General features: G+C 39.5%; 1 protein-coding gene and 1 long non-coding RNA gene across 5 annotated transcripts in view; one reads left to right on the top strand and one right to left on the bottom strand.

The window, feature by feature from the left end:
• The window catches only part of LOC143344744 (uncharacterized), a 462587-nt gene that overhangs the window by 78756 nt on the left and 368079 nt on the right, over positions 1-15752 (top strand). The gene's annotated exons all lie outside the window — the stretch shown is intronic.
• The window catches only part of Fhos (Formin homology 2 domain containing), a 272839-nt gene that overhangs the window by 90253 nt on the left and 166834 nt on the right, over positions 1-15752 (bottom strand). For all 4 annotated transcript variants that reach the window (XM_076770966.1, XM_076770992.1, XM_076770985.1 and 1 more), the window contains one exon: positions 2616-2674. In XM_076770966.1, the coding sequence (XP_076627081.1) occupies positions 2616-2674 (59 nt within the window). The remainder of the gene's footprint in view (positions 1-2615; positions 2675-15752) is intronic.

The following is a 15752-nucleotide window of genomic DNA, read 5'->3' as shown; positions in this document are numbered from 1 at the left end:
ACACTAATTCTACATTAAAGCTTTTTTTTCACGTTGAAACCGTGACTCGTCCTTGATACATGGTAGTCTCCTTTCCTCTTCCTTTCAGCCTATGACGTTGCACGATAAACATGGAATTTTTGAAAATCGTATCGATTCGATGATACGTAATTAAACGATAGCAGAAACGCGTTTACAACTTCGAGGATTTCGAGCGCCGGTGTTGCCGAGTTAATTTGTAATTCAATAATTTTGTTTCGAGCAAGTATAACCGCCGTTTCCGACGTTCCATATTGAATATTCATAGTGAAATGAATGTTTAATTCGAAAAGAAAACTTTAATTAGATTAATTATACGCCGCACGAAAATCGTTTCCAGAAGCCCGGCGACGACCTCTAATTAATGTTATTCGATATTTTTAATTAGCTTGTCATCGCCAACTGCCCGCATTAATACGAAAAATTTTTAATTAGTATCTATATTACTATTATAATAACGGAATAATTTTATTTCGCGCGATTGCTATTCAGAAATCTCGAACGTATTTGACCGAATGATAACTATGATAATTATTATTCTCAACGATGAATAACCGAATTTAATGGTGTTTGAAACAAAGTAATTTTCGCAAAATCTCATTTCTGGGAATGTTTCAACGATGGAATTGTGGCTACCGTGAAATTGCAATTTTAATCAAATGTTGCAAACTCGTCAAATTTTATTTGAAAAATGGTGAAATGCTTTAAAGAAGACGATATAGCAGGCTCTAAAGAAATGGTTGCAATATGCAGTCGTAGAATATCTTAATACATTTCTGTACAGAACAGAGTTGCAAATTAATTGGTATGCAAAATATTGATGACCTGATCTTTTCATGTGAAGAAAAATTACAACTTCAAACAGCGTAATTTCAATAGGACCATAAATAATAAAAATATTTCGACACTGTTCCCAATCGAAAACTCAAGAATTAACCCTTTGCACTCGTATGTCATCATATAGTAGCCATCCTACATTTCATTATTATACACATTCTAGGGACCCTTGTTATAATGTTTTCTTTCAGTTTCTGCTTACATATACGTGTATAGATATACAGGGTGTTCGACCAACCCTAGGAAAAATTTAAATGGGGGATTCTAGAAACCAAAATAAGACGAAAATCAAGAATACCAATTTCTTGATGGAGGCATCGTTAAAAAGTTATTAACAATTCAATTAAAAAATTTCAAATCGTTCTGGAAAAATTATTTTCGATTGCCGGGGTCAATTACAATCATTTTTGGTCAACAGACATACCCCTGAAATCTTACTCAGTTTCGAGAAAAAAATTCCTTACCGAAAATATAATTTGAGGCCAGAAATGTTTGCCCGAATTTTCATGCGAATCTTTAAAACGTCATAACTTCTGAACGGATTGGACGATTTTAATGTTCAAAAAGCCAAACGCCGCGTATTTTAGTGTAGAATATGTAGCAATTATAAAAATATTCGAAAAGTTGTTCCTTGACCTTGCAAAATGAGAAAAACCCCATAAAAATGGTCCAATTTTCAAACAACCATAACTCCTATAATAGTGAATATATTTCAATGAAACTTTTTTCCGAAGTAGAGTCCATAGGTACCTACAAAAAAGTATGAAACAACTTTTCTGTAGGACGTCAAACAAAATTACCAAAAATCAAAAACGAATTTTTAAGAAAAATCGACAGGGGGTAGGTGTCTAATTTTTTCGACGAAAAAAAAATTTGTCAAATCGTTCTAAAAAAATTATTTCTAGGTTCTGGGGTCAATTACAATCATTTTGTCAATAAACATACCCCCGAAATTCTACCCACTTTCGAGAAAAAAATTCAGAACTGGCGGAACTTTAAACGTTAATAACTGTTTAACGAAGCCTGCATCAACAAATTGGTATTCTTGGTTTTCGTCTTATTTTAGCCTCTAGAATCTCCCATTAAAATTTTCCCCAGGGATGGCCGAACACCCTGTATAAAATAAAATAAATAAATAAAAGAGAGGTCAGTTCTTTATAAAAAAAACATCAAAGTAAAATGAAAAATACAATTCTAAATACAAGATTGTGTTCTCGAGGGGAATATTGGAACTATATTTCATAAATTCATAAAGGCTGATAATAAAATATATACTGAAGCCTCATATTTTATGTAATACTAACTACGTATTTTATGTTTTATTACGCCTCATAATAAAGTAATAATTTTTTTCTTCCTATTCATTTTCAAATTAAATAATATCACCCAATTACTGTGTCATTTTTAATTGCAATTCGTCGCATCGAAGTGGTCGAAATAGTTTTGTCCAGCCATTTCCGTGCAAATCACTGTGCGTCGTTACGTATATACCAACCCCATCGAAAAGATGAACACATCATCGTCGATACCAAGTGCCAAGGGAAACGCGACCAGCCGGCATCGCAGATCGAAGCAACGATACACGGGCCGCGCGACGAGAGGAATTCTTGGGGCGTGCATCGTTGGAAACGTGGCGAGAAGAAGTAGATTTGACCCAACGATGCCGGCTGGGGGTCGAGGAATCGTCGTGTCAGACGATACGTCGAAGTGGATCGTGAGAGGCCCGGCGGTTAGATTCGAATCAAGGATCCGATACTCACCTATGATGGTGTGCACCCTCACGGACAGCTGGGTCCTGAGAACGATCGAGTTCTTTCGGCTGAAACAGAGAAGAAAGAACGAAATCAGCGAACATCGCTTGCTGCCAGGAGGAGCAGAATCGACGGAAGCCAACCGGTGGCTGTAGAAAATTGGGTTAAGCATTCGAGCGACGAGCAGGGGGGGGGCCACGGATGGAAAAGCATCGCGACGACGCAACCGCGTAATTATTTCTTACACCATAGACGGCCGCTAATTATTCGTGGCCGCGAATTAATCGAGCCTGCTAGTCGGGTAATTACTTAATTGGTCTGCGTGAGCGCTTGCACAACGCCGCGCGTCGTGTGTGCGTGCCTGTTTTTGCTCGTTCGTGTGCGCGGAACACGATTCGATACGAATTGGGTTAAAGTGGCTCCCTGCTACGGAATCCGCGCCGCGCACCTTGGCTAGTCGCGAACTTTAAGGCCCTGCGAACCTTCCCACGCCACGCGTCCCTGAGAAACTACGGCGACCGCGTAGACAATGGATTTCAGAGTCAGCGGAGAGAGAAAAAAAGACACACAGAAGAGGGGGAGAAGAAGGTAGGAACACACGCCGCGGGACAGAGGAGGAAGAAGAAGACGCGAGGACGCAGCGGCGCACCGAGCGTCAAACGCATCCGGGGCGAAAAAGTCGGGTACGTACGCGCGTTAATAATGTTTCCGCTCGTTAAACGAGCGAGACCGAGCACGATTGCGCGTTCCTGCTTTTCCCAGACGTGCTAGCGCGAGCAACAGGGTCCCCGCCGCGCGTAAGAACATCCCGCGAGAGCAGATCGATCCGCGATTAAGCGCGATTGTGTGTCTTCGTGAAATGCTCGGGTCGCGATGAGAAATCGGTTGCCTCAGGCCGCGACGTTTACGCTGCCGTGCAAAAATAACGAATTACGCGGGTACGCGTGTGACGTTCTGTCGGGGAACGGCTAAACATTTAACCCTTAAGGGGGCCAGGCAGTCAGAAAAAAAATTTTTTCTTTTATGTAATTATATTCAGAAATTAAATACCAAGTTTCGTGACGTTGTGGTGAAAAATAAGTATTTAGGGGATGAAAATGTCGATTTGAACAGCTATAAATATAAACCAGCACTTCCCAGTAGTAATTTTATCTATCAATCTCAAACATATGAGAATATATGTAGTAAAACAGTAAAGCGTACCGTAAGGTGCTGTTGAAGAAAGTACTATTCCTAGTCCATCAACAGAACTATAAGATAAGAGGATACAATGTTCAAGTTGTCGTTTTCAAGTTTCCCAAAAATGTAATAAAAATGTACGCAAAGAACGTTCAAAATTAATTTATAGTGACTGTTTAAAATAAAGAAGCATTCTCTGTGCTTGACATTAATCGTAAATTAATCTCACCTACTTTAAACTTATTACACTATAAAACAATTGGTATTTTAAAGAATCTGTTGCACGGTAAGTGGAAGAGCCCCATCCTTACCTATCGATAATGCACCAATAGCTAAATCGTTCAGTAGCTTCCCACAAAACATGTATCGAAATTGTTATGAACATTTCTTTTCCCTAGACATTTATCAAGACATCAAGAACACTCTAATAGGACACGAATAAGTAACTCTGCATCCGCACAATCGGATAACAGCCTCCAATTTAGAGGTTTCTAAGATGTTGGGACATTTCACGAGTTTCAGGTATTTCGAGAAATCTACATCATCTGTAGCCCCTGAAACTCCTGGGAATCGTTTAAGATCCTCGAGATGTTTGGAACTGCTCTAGATCACTGGGTCCACCTGAAATCCCCGAAATTCTCGGGATCTCTGGAGCCCTTCGAGACTTTCGAGACACTTGAAACTCACAGAGGCGCCAGAAACCACTAGATCCGAACTTCTTATCAGATTGTGCCACTAGAAGGCTACCTGTATAATGTACCATAAATCACAGACGGTATCGGTTCAATGAATCCAGAATGATCTGTATCGAGTATTATCAACCTAAGATAGTGTGTTTCGAAGTGTTTGGGATCGTCTGTACATGCTAAGAGCGACTCTTTCCTATCAGATTCTAAGTTTTCTGAGTAGTGTCTTCTATATCCAACCTATGCAATGTGCACTACAATTTTCAGATGAAACAAGAAAAATACAGGCTGTAATATTTTATTGCGATTAAAGGATTATACTCATAGCGTTCATCGATAGTATGTAACCATTTAAATTGAATAAAAAATCTTTAAAATGTAATTGCATTCTTCTTAAAAAATTAACGACTATACCCACCAAAACTATTGTTTTATTAAGAGAGAAGAAGACACTTTCAAACTGCATCAAATCTCACAGAACTCTTTCGAACACAAATTTGAGTTCCACACGCGACGAGACTAATAGAATTCGATTTTGCTAGTTGCTAATTTCAAACGTTGGAGCACACCCATTATTTTCCAAGTTTCGAAATTAAAGAACCCAAGCAGAACACAGAACGAACGTTCCGTCGGTGAAACACAAACGTCAAACCAATCCCCGCGATGCGAAACTTGAAATCACTTAAATTCGTTCCATAAACTTCATTTCCCCGACTCATTTCCCGTCGCTCGTTCGCAACACCGTCAAACGAGACCGCCGCCCGGCACGGTAAATCGAAAATCGCGCCAAGTCATCCGCGTCGTTCCGTCCAGAAGGGCGCGCGACGTCCCGACGCCATCAAACTTACGAATAATTCGACGTCACCAGAACCCGTCGGCCCGTGGAAGATTAAAGGCGCGACGTTAATACGGGAATTATGAAGTTTGTTATTGCGATTGAAAAATATTACCAAGTTTTAAGCGATTCTGGAATCGCATCACCGCGAGTGGGGGGGGGGTTACTGGGGAAACTTTTGATCCGCGCCGTTTGCCTCGCGGCCCCCTCCAAGCTATCCCGTAAACAAACCATTTCCATGAGAATCGAGGAAAAAGAAACCGTAGGAACGGGTCGTCGTACTCCCTTAAGAGAGTTGAAACGCGGGGGCAAAGGTTGCTCGAATAAATTAAAAACTTTCCGGCATGGGGCCAAGTTCAATGTCGTCGGATCTTCGACGTCGTCGTAGTCGTCGTCGGTTTACGTTTCCACGTAAACACGCCGCGGCGTGGCTTCTTTTCTTCGCGTCCCTCTATTCAATCCGCGCTCGCGTAATTGCCATGTATTGTTCCGCGGTAATTGCTCGAGAACAGATGTCAACGAACACGCCGGGGACGGTGCTCGTCCACCGTAGAAAGTAGAATTTCAATCTCGCGAGAATTGAGATAGAAATTTCGAAAGTTACGCGGAGGCGGAATCGGATTGAATTTGCTCTTCGCCACGGGCCCGCGGAACGCTGAAATTTAGATGAACTAACAAGAGAACCGCGGAAACTGTAACGCTCGGGTTTTAATGAACCTTTGCACACGAATCTGCAACAATAAATATCACTATTCGACAAAAAATATCAAACAGATCTCTGGCCACACATTACATTTGTGGTAAAGAATTTTTTTATGAAAAGTGCGTAGAATTTCGGGGGTATGTGTGTTCACCAAAAATGATTGTAATTGACCCCTGCAACGAAAAATAATTTTTCCAGAATGATTTGAAATTTTTTCTTTTCAGGGTAACCAGACAGTTATGATCAGACATTATATTTTCAGTAATGAATTTTTTTTTCGAAAGTGAGTAGGATTTCGGGGGTATGTGTATTCACCAAAAATGATTGAAATTAGCCCTCCTAGCTAAACATAATTTTTTTAGAACGATTTGAAATTTTTTTTTTCGCCAAAAAATTTAGGCACTTTCCTGAATTTTTTTCTCGAAAATACGTAGGATTTCAGAGGTATGTGTATTCACCAAAAATGATTACAAGTGGCTCTCGCAACCGAAAATAATTTTTTCAGAACGAATTCTTGATATTATATTTTCGAAGCCTGTCTAAAATGTCTGCGCTAGTACGGGAAGAACTCCTTTCGGAGACTGATCCTCTTTCCTCCTTGGAATACGCTCTGTCTAATGTTATTAGCGAATTAAAATTGTCTAATTCTTTCACTGGAACAAAAATAGAACGTTCCATTTTAAAAAAACATACAGTGGCCTTAACGTAGTCGTGAAAAATTAAAGGGGAGTTTAATAAGTAAATATAAGTTAACAATACGAATGTGACTATATACTTTAGTTTGTCTTTTCATAATACACACGGCTGTACTTGGAAGGTTAATTGACTCTTCATTCTCCACTACGCTCTTCCGAAATACACATTGTCACCCACTCCTCGCCACTTCGCCCTCGTGTCCTCTTCCCTTTCCCCGTTTTCGAAAGCTAAATTAATTATTCTTGAATTTTCAACCTACAGTCACTTGAAACTAAAGACACTAAAAGCCAGCATATTCGGAATTCCGTCGTCTATATCCATTCTCCAGGTTACACAGAAAATCCCGCAATAGCACGTTTGTACTAAGCTTCCACCCTCGTGGTACTATTATCGCGAATAGTAATTTGGCTAACGCCGTTTTCAGCGTAATATTATTTACATTCTTATACTCTTCGCTAATCGCGAATTTCAAATAAATTCCTAAGTTCACCAACAGACTCCAAAACAAAGTAAACTCGTCTCCTTTTTTTCTTATTCCCTTTCATCTCTGCATATATCGGCCGCCATAGTGGATTTAAAAATAATTCGCCAATAAGGCGTTCTGACCTTGTTCCGAGTGTAACGTTTTGTTTCAGTATTGAAGTTGTTGTTGGCAAGAAAAGATTCTCTTGGCTTCCAATCACACTATATTCCCGCGAGGTCACAAATCAGAAATTTTGAACAACTGCTGTAAATTGAGCGTTTCGCGAAACTGAAGATTCAAAGTTTAGGACAATTGCTCCGTCATCTTATTTATGTGACACCTTCTCGTCACGAGAAACACTATTTCGAGGAATATGTAACACAAAAATAATACTGTTACAAACATGCGTTGAAATATCGTTGGCAAAAGTATCTCGTGACAAATTATCACAAGCAACAATATTGCACATCACCAATGTGTGGGGATTAATGAATCAAGCGTAAATATACCATGACTTCTCACTCCGCCCACATTTTCATTCTTTAATACACTCAGACGTATTACTGTACTAATTCTATTAATATTCAAAATCGACGAATGTGAACTGAAAATATTAATGCATTCACTAGTCAAATTAATAGAGATAATTACTAAAATATAGTTAGGAAATACTATGATAATTTCGATTAGGATATTTTTGATATTCTATCATGCAACTACATTTGTAGTTATAAAGAAACATACATATTTAATAGAAATTATTAGATTTTAAATTCAGCACTTCTCTGTTTAATTTTGTGGTTATCAATTATTAATTACTTGTTAATCAAAGTTAGTGAAAATATCGTTTATTGCGGTTAAGGTAGAAATGAGAGCTAAACGAAGATTGAACGGAGGTAAAATTGTGAATAATATCGTGATTGAATTAGGTATCAGCGAAGAAAGGTTGGAAATCAAATAAAAGAGAAATTGAACTGTAACATGATAAATAGAATAAAAATAGAATCGTATGAAACGGATTCAGTATGCAACAGAGACAGCGTTGACGACCAACTGCCCAGACAAATTACTTGTCCCGAAGCAGTGTCGACGCTAGACACTGTTTCTTAATGTACAGAATAATTTCTTCGTTTCAGCTACCTTGTTCACAAGGTCCCTCAGAAATTGCTATTCTTATGTATGCAGGTCTCCTTTTCTTATGTATCTATTACTTTAACTTAATCCGCGGTTCTATATCGAAAATATAAAATATAAATCGTTCTCGAAATACCTCTTCAGACTTTTACTAGATGAGTTGGAAATATTTCTTACCCTTCAATAGACCCTGCTCTTTGACGGGGTTATTGCTTTACACTCTATAATCAGTGATGTAAAATGTTCAAAAAGATCAGTAAATGGAATTTTATTACACGAATTTCGAAAGCAATATATTTCCTTTCCTCGAATCGTCCAGGAAAACGAAACATTTCGACAATTGAAAACTAGCATAACCATAATTTGTCAAAATTCAAGTCATATTTATATTTATTTTTTTAACTCCTTAGTGAAAACCAATGTCATCCATATGTGCAGTTTCTTAATATCTAAAATGTAAGGATTAGTTTCGACAGTAACTCCAAATGCACAATAAAAAAAAAATCGTCATATGTTGCATGGAAGTGTCAATTGAAATTGTTACGCGATCTGTAGTAGATGATTTACCATGTCGTGTCGACGCACGGTTCCGGAAAAACCACCGGAAGCGTCAATTTAACGCCACTTCGTAACGCCTTGCAAGAAAATCCTCGCGCATTAAAGCCGCTGGATGCAAGAGTATCGATAATCGGTATTCGGAGAAACTTTGCAGACTATCGGTCGCCGTCGTCGATTGAAAACCGCTTCGAGCCGGGGGTTATCGCGTCGAACCTCCCTCGCCCGTCGAGTCTCGGTCCTTTTTCAACCCCCGTTGCGTCTGTCGCCGTCCTCCCGAGCGGAGTCGCGATTAATGCGCCATTAAAGGAGATTGGAAATCCTTTCGTCGGGACTTTCGTCGTCGTGCTTACGGACAGCGAAGTTCCCACGAGCATCGGCACCGGCCAGGATTTTGCATTCCATTTGCAAGGGAACGTTTCCCTCGGCTGGTTTCCATTCTCCCGCGGGTGCACTCGGTGCCGGCAAGCTGGCAAACGCCCCCTCCCCTCCCACTCCCCGAGACGAGAGGGTGAGATCGCATTTACATGGAGTTCCGGCTCCTCGAGTCGATTTCGAGGACCAACCGTGCTCCGCGATACGATCGGCTTGTTTTTCCGGGGGAACCACTCCGCCAGCCCACTCGCTAAGGTCGAACATCTCCGGGATCGTTGACGATCCTTTACCAACGAAATTCCAGAATCGCGCGCGAATTAATTCGTTCGAGCAGTAACGAGAAGACCTTGTCAAAGCGACGCGCAGTCGAAAAGGGACGAAAGTAAAAAAATCAACCTGCTTATCGGCGATAATACGATTTATAGACACGTTGTTAGACAATATTAGGATGAGAATATGTGTTAGTAAAACGAACGAACGTCGATCGTTTTGGGGGAGGAAATTTCTTGACTGACAGAAACTTTAGTTATATCGTATAAATAGGGCAAAGATTCTGTGTCATAAAGAGAATATTATTTTATTATTTTCAATGCATCGTGTTGTTTAAGGTAAGTATTCTTTATTTTGAATTTTTATTCCATAATTCTGGTTAGAAATCTTTGTGGATGTTTGCTCCCATTTGCCCCTTAATTTTTTACAAATAGAGCTATTTTTGACCGGTGGTTTATAAATTCATCTCAAAAGTTCTAGTAACTGACCATCATATCACAATCTGAACAATTTCTCTATGTATTTTATTTTATATGCTTTGTTCCTATAGTATTCTTTATATTATTTTACGATATCCACAATATATATTTCTACCCAACTGCTATCTCTGTATATAATTTACTCTCTACGTATTTCAATAATTTAACACCAAGCGTACTAACGACTCTCGCATGAAATACTACGAGGAAGCGTTTACAGAATTAGAATGCAAGGTCTAACGTCAGGTATTCAGTTCTGCCTTTAAATGGTCAGGTGGAATTATTCCGACATAAAGCTCGTAACTCGTAAACAAGATTAAGTAGAACGTGCTTTTATCGATGAATGTCTCGTCCAAAACTGAGACGTCTCCTTTGACAACGTTGCCTTATAAGTGCTCGTCGCTGGCACTCCAAGGAGAGAGAGAAAAAACAGTGGGGGATTACGAGGAATGTAGTGGTACGAGTAAGTAGAATGTAGACGTCAAGTAATTTTGCCTTATGAAGGCTGACTATTACGTCTGACCCAATACGACTTAGAATGTCTTTTTTTCCTCCGCTAACTAGGCTTCGAACGCGAACAGCGGCTGATAAAACCGCTGGAAAGGCTTTCTATGAACCGAGGTTTACGATACGGACTATTTAGGAAAAACATCTGCTAACAATATCTCTATGGAGTGATTAAGTAAAAGGTTAATCGTTTCCAAAAAAGAAAATTCGAACTGGGCCACGATACTGATTTAATCGAGGAACTTGTTAAAAGGTATCGAAGAGCTTCAAACGTAAATAACTCGAGAAATATTGAATTTCCAACGTACGAAGGTCTTGCACTCCCCCTTGCGAGTGACCTTACGCACCTGCCGCCCAGTCGCCGGAAACCACAAGGTAAATGGGAATATATGAGCGCCAACACACGCGGCCGCCGTGACCAGCAAGTCGTCAGCGACCAACGAAGCGCATTGTTTCGGGCAACGAGCAACTTTGAATCAAACCAGACGCGTACAAATGCTACAATAGACACGAGTTTCGGCAGAAAAAACTTTGAAACGCTACGTGATTCGCTGTTTCCCTGGAAATATTGAGAAATGACAGAAAAAAGTGTTTTATATTTATCTTCCTTCTTTATAAACTCACGACACGACGATGGAGATCGTTGGTATCAGACGCGTAACCCTCTGCATCAGGGTTTGGCACCCCACGCGCTACCATGTGGGCGTGCATCGTGACCTTCGAGTCATTCCGACTCGCACACAAGGTCGTCGTCTTCCACACGCGATCTTATATTTAAGCAAGACGCATTCACAGACTCGCGTGACAAGATGGACAATTCAGAGACAAATAGATACGCGGCTCCGCGAGCGATCGAAGTTGGCACTTTTCCGTGCAAATTGCTGTAACGCGATTAATTCACGCCAAACAGTAGCTTTCATGTAACTCGTTATTGGGGTAATAATTCGACAGAGCAATAATTTTACTAAGGAAATATTATGATACGAATCCCTGCTCAACGATCTGATCAGCCAAATTACTTCCTTTTCTTACGTAAGAGACGGAATGTTGCGAGAAGATCTTATGAAAATGCTAATGAGGTCGTTTAGAAGTTAACGAGCTACTTTGGTGAATGCGTGTTCACCGAGTGAGACATTTATGTTAAATCTCTTCATTCTAACGAACGAAACGCTATTTACATCATCGCCATTTTAAAATTGAAACGGACGGTTATTCATGAGTCGAAATTAAGAAATGACCAGCGAGAAATCTTTCGGTATAACGATGCATTTAGAAATTCATTCTGAATAGTTTATTCGTTGCAAGTTTACAACCGTGAAACTTTTATATACTCTACTCTGTTGCAATATTATTCCTGCAACGTTAACATCATTTTTTGGAAGTCTTCTTTGAAAGTAACAATCTACACTTTTAAGATTTAGTATTTCTTTTGCTGTTATGAGTATGGAGGATAAATTTTTTGTGCAGTTAAATATTTGCTTAATTAAAGACGTTTCAATCGCAAGGTTTCACGTCACTCCTCATAAATATATACATTCTGCATTTATAAAATTAACGATCTCGTTCTTAACCTTCGAACAGAATATGAACTCAATAGGGAAAAATTAATAAATTCAAGGTGATAAATGTCAATCTGTCTATATTTCCATAAAGTTATCATCGTCGAAAATAGAATCTTTCTTTAAAAAACACTCGACGTGGACGATACACGTGATGCGTATTGATAAATGATCAAACGAAGAATGTCATTTTGAAAAATTGACACTCTACTTAACGTACTGTATGCTTCAGTACCAAGAAAACTATTCCATGAACTCGCATAAAACGACCCTGAAACAATCTAAATTTACGTAGAAGTACAAGTTATTTAGAAGCACGTGAAACTTAGACATTGAACGTGTTCTATAAATAACGTACAAAGTAACAGACACCATTTATCTTTCTCGTTCAAAGAACTTCTCTGTTCTCTTGCGACTATGAACTATACACGAACTGTATACAATTTTTAATTCTTTTATTAATTCACCGGAGTTCATGAAATAATAATTTCTTATTAAAAGAAATTCAACTCTGTTCTTAAAAAAGTTAGAATTCTTTTATACAGATAATGAAAAATAAATTAAATCCACGAAAATTTCGACGAAAAATGGGAATTCCAAATTCCGATTACGATGATCGATGGACCTCGCGATCCATCGTCAGACGTCCTTGACCCAATTCGCGTATCCCAGATCGAAACGAACGCGTCCCTATTTCGGAAGTTTCAGGAAACGAAAACTTTCAGAGGAAGCTCAAGCACCAAGCAGGTCATCCAGTTACTAGGCACACGACGTGTTCAACGAGTCGAGCGTAATTTCGCTTGTCACGAAAAATGACAACTTGTCAAACTGCAGTGGATACAAACTGTAACGAAGTACGCCGCATTGAACAGAATTATGTCGAGCAGCCGGACCAGGATTATGCCCTAATTGAACTGCCCGGAACCATCGTGAAACTGCTCGAAACTTACCAAACAGAGAGAAATTTTAAGCGAATTAGTAAGTACCGGAGAGATTCAACTACTCGTTCCAGAAACTTCCAAGTATTTTCGTTGCGATTTCGGACGAACCGTTGAAACGGAAGAAAGAGCGTGCATTCTCAGGAAATTTTCAAGTATTTGACAAAAGCAATTCGATGTAGCTTATAGGCAAATATTTACGGTTGAAATTTGTTCGTACGTTTGATATATTTCAGTTACGTTCCACTTGAAATTTAGAAATGACTAAATTTAATTCGTCTGGATTAAGGTATTTTGAATCTAAGATGCGGTTGTATATTAAAAATTTGAGTTATCTGTCGATCGAACTCATTTCAATTTTTCTAGTTCTTACGAATAATACCTTTGACTACGAACACGTTCGATTATATGAATTATAAAACGCTTCCAACGGAAGGACAAGAATTGTCTAATTATTTCGAATGAAGTTTCCAATTAAGTTTTTCGTTAAAGTCAAAGAAATTATATGGTTCGAGGAAATTATGTGGTTCGAGAACTTTCCGCAAAAATCACCGAATCCCCTTGAGCTCCAGCCAAGTGAACTCTCTTTGTCGCGGTACGAAATTGCCAATTGGCCATTGCAATCGCTCTAGCCACGATAAATTCAGGGAAAAGATAGGCGAGTAGCGGTCGTGTAAATTAGAGCCACCGAGGAAAACGATGAATTCGGAGCTACGGAATGCAAGCTGCTTTAACAATTTCATGAATCGCGGCGGCAGTTATGCGAGCAAGGATGCCGGGCTTGCTGTAAGTATGCTGAGAGATATGCGAGAACGTTCGACGGCAATTACAGCGGCTATTCATCAGGAATGATTTAAACGAGGCAGACAGGTTTATACCAATGAAATGCAACGAAGAACTTCTTTTATTCGCCGTTGCATAAAAATCGTACGAAACCGTTGAATGAAATGTACGCGAAATTAAGTTAGGAAATCAGAGTCTGAATGATCCATGATAGAATATTAAAAGAACACTGAACAAATAGATGTGATCAGTGGTTAATTTTTATTTTTCGATGGATTACTCGAAATGACGTTCTAAAATATTAGATAAATTAATGTTTTTGAAACCAGTGATCAGATAATTTATTTCTCCCCCCAAAAAAAGGATTCTGAAAAATCTTGGCATACAAGACATAATACCGTCATTTTAAAGCACTGAAAGTAAAATTAATATCGTTGAATATAACATTTAAATTTACATAAATTAGCTGATCGAATGTACCAACGCAACGAAAATCTAGTTCCATTTCAATTTCTAGGTGAGCAAATATGCATTTAACAGATATTTGCAAAACGATAGCTGCCCCCGTCCGATGTGTTCGCGCGAGCGTTCGATTCCTGGGTGGAAATTATGCAAGACACGCGGCAGCAAAACAAAGCACAAAAATAAAATGTCGCTGGGACCTGCCAAGCGTTGAGTCACTAGGCTCGAAAACAAAATTCCACGTTTTCGCGGGGATCGACGAGGATCGAGCGTCGAGGCACGCGAACGATTCACGAGCAGCAAGTATAACGAACCGATGGGCTGCTTCTGGCAAGGCCGTCGGATAATTTACGCATCGTCGAACGTCGTATTAATTATCGTCGACCGGTGATTCGATCCCGCGAGCGTCCACGAAACGAGACACCGCGTCGATTAACGCACGAATAAATAATCGTCGACGACGAACGGACGATTGAGCAAGAATTCTAGGCTAGGCGATGCGCGTAAGGTCGTTTCTCTGTCTCTTCACCCCCTCCCCTCGGGCCATAAATCACTCAGGAATTAACCCCTCTAATTGGCCCTCCCCCGCCCCTCTGGTATTTAAATCGACGTCGCTTGGCCGACCGTTATGAGAATGCGGACGTGTAAAGCGCACGCACGTTTCCACGAGGACGTTTTCACGCGGTCGATTTAATTCCCTCGTATAATTAGTCGGTGCTTCCAGAGCTCGTTCGAGCGCCGCTGAGATCGTCACCGAACTAATTGAACCTCTCAATTTGTCGCGACAAGCAGAAACGACCGCCTGGCGTGAAACGAACCTCGAATCAAGGTGACGATAACGCTCGTACGGGATTTTTATTTCGCGATCGAGACTCTCGAATAATCGTAAAACCGATTCTTCCAATCAAGGGAACCGGGGCTCTGTTTCGCAAAATCGTAGGACGAAGATGCTGCAAATCCTTGGTTCTGTCTTTAAAATAATATTTTTGTATATCTACGATTTCACACTCAACACATATATTGTACTATGCTGAGGAGATAGCTATAATGGTTTCTCGTAATTTGCCCACTCGGAATAACTACTAAAGTATGCCTATCGAAGAGAACTTACGATGGTTTAATAATTTTTTTAAATATTACAAGTTACCCCTTTGCTGTACCTGTAATCATTTTTCCAGGTCTGCACGGTACAGTAGTGATCAGCGGATATTTATGTATTTATGGGAAATTTAAATTTTCAAAAAACTACAGATTGCACTTAATATGAGAAAATATAAGAAATACTTCAAGTAAGATATGAATTACTATGTTTAGAGGTTGAGACAACCCCTCTACAAAACTCCCATTTCATTAATTCTCTTAATAAAAATATGAATTTGCATAAAGATCCGCAATCTAGTAGTCAGCCATCGAAGATTGCTACATAGTTTAAGAAAACATTTTGACTTATGACTTTAAAAAAATAAATGGCCTGCCAAAGACAATACATACTTCTTCATATTTTCTCAGTGCTTTGGATGTT

Source organism: Colletes latitarsis, chromosome 1, assembly GCF_051014445.1.
Source record: "Colletes latitarsis isolate SP2378_abdomen chromosome 1, iyColLati1, whole genome shotgun sequence".
NCBI classification, from domain to species: Eukaryota; Metazoa; Arthropoda; class Insecta; order Hymenoptera; family Colletidae; genus Colletes; species Colletes latitarsis.
Note: the sequence above shows the minus strand (reverse complement) of the source record. Positions and strands in the feature narration are given on the sequence as shown.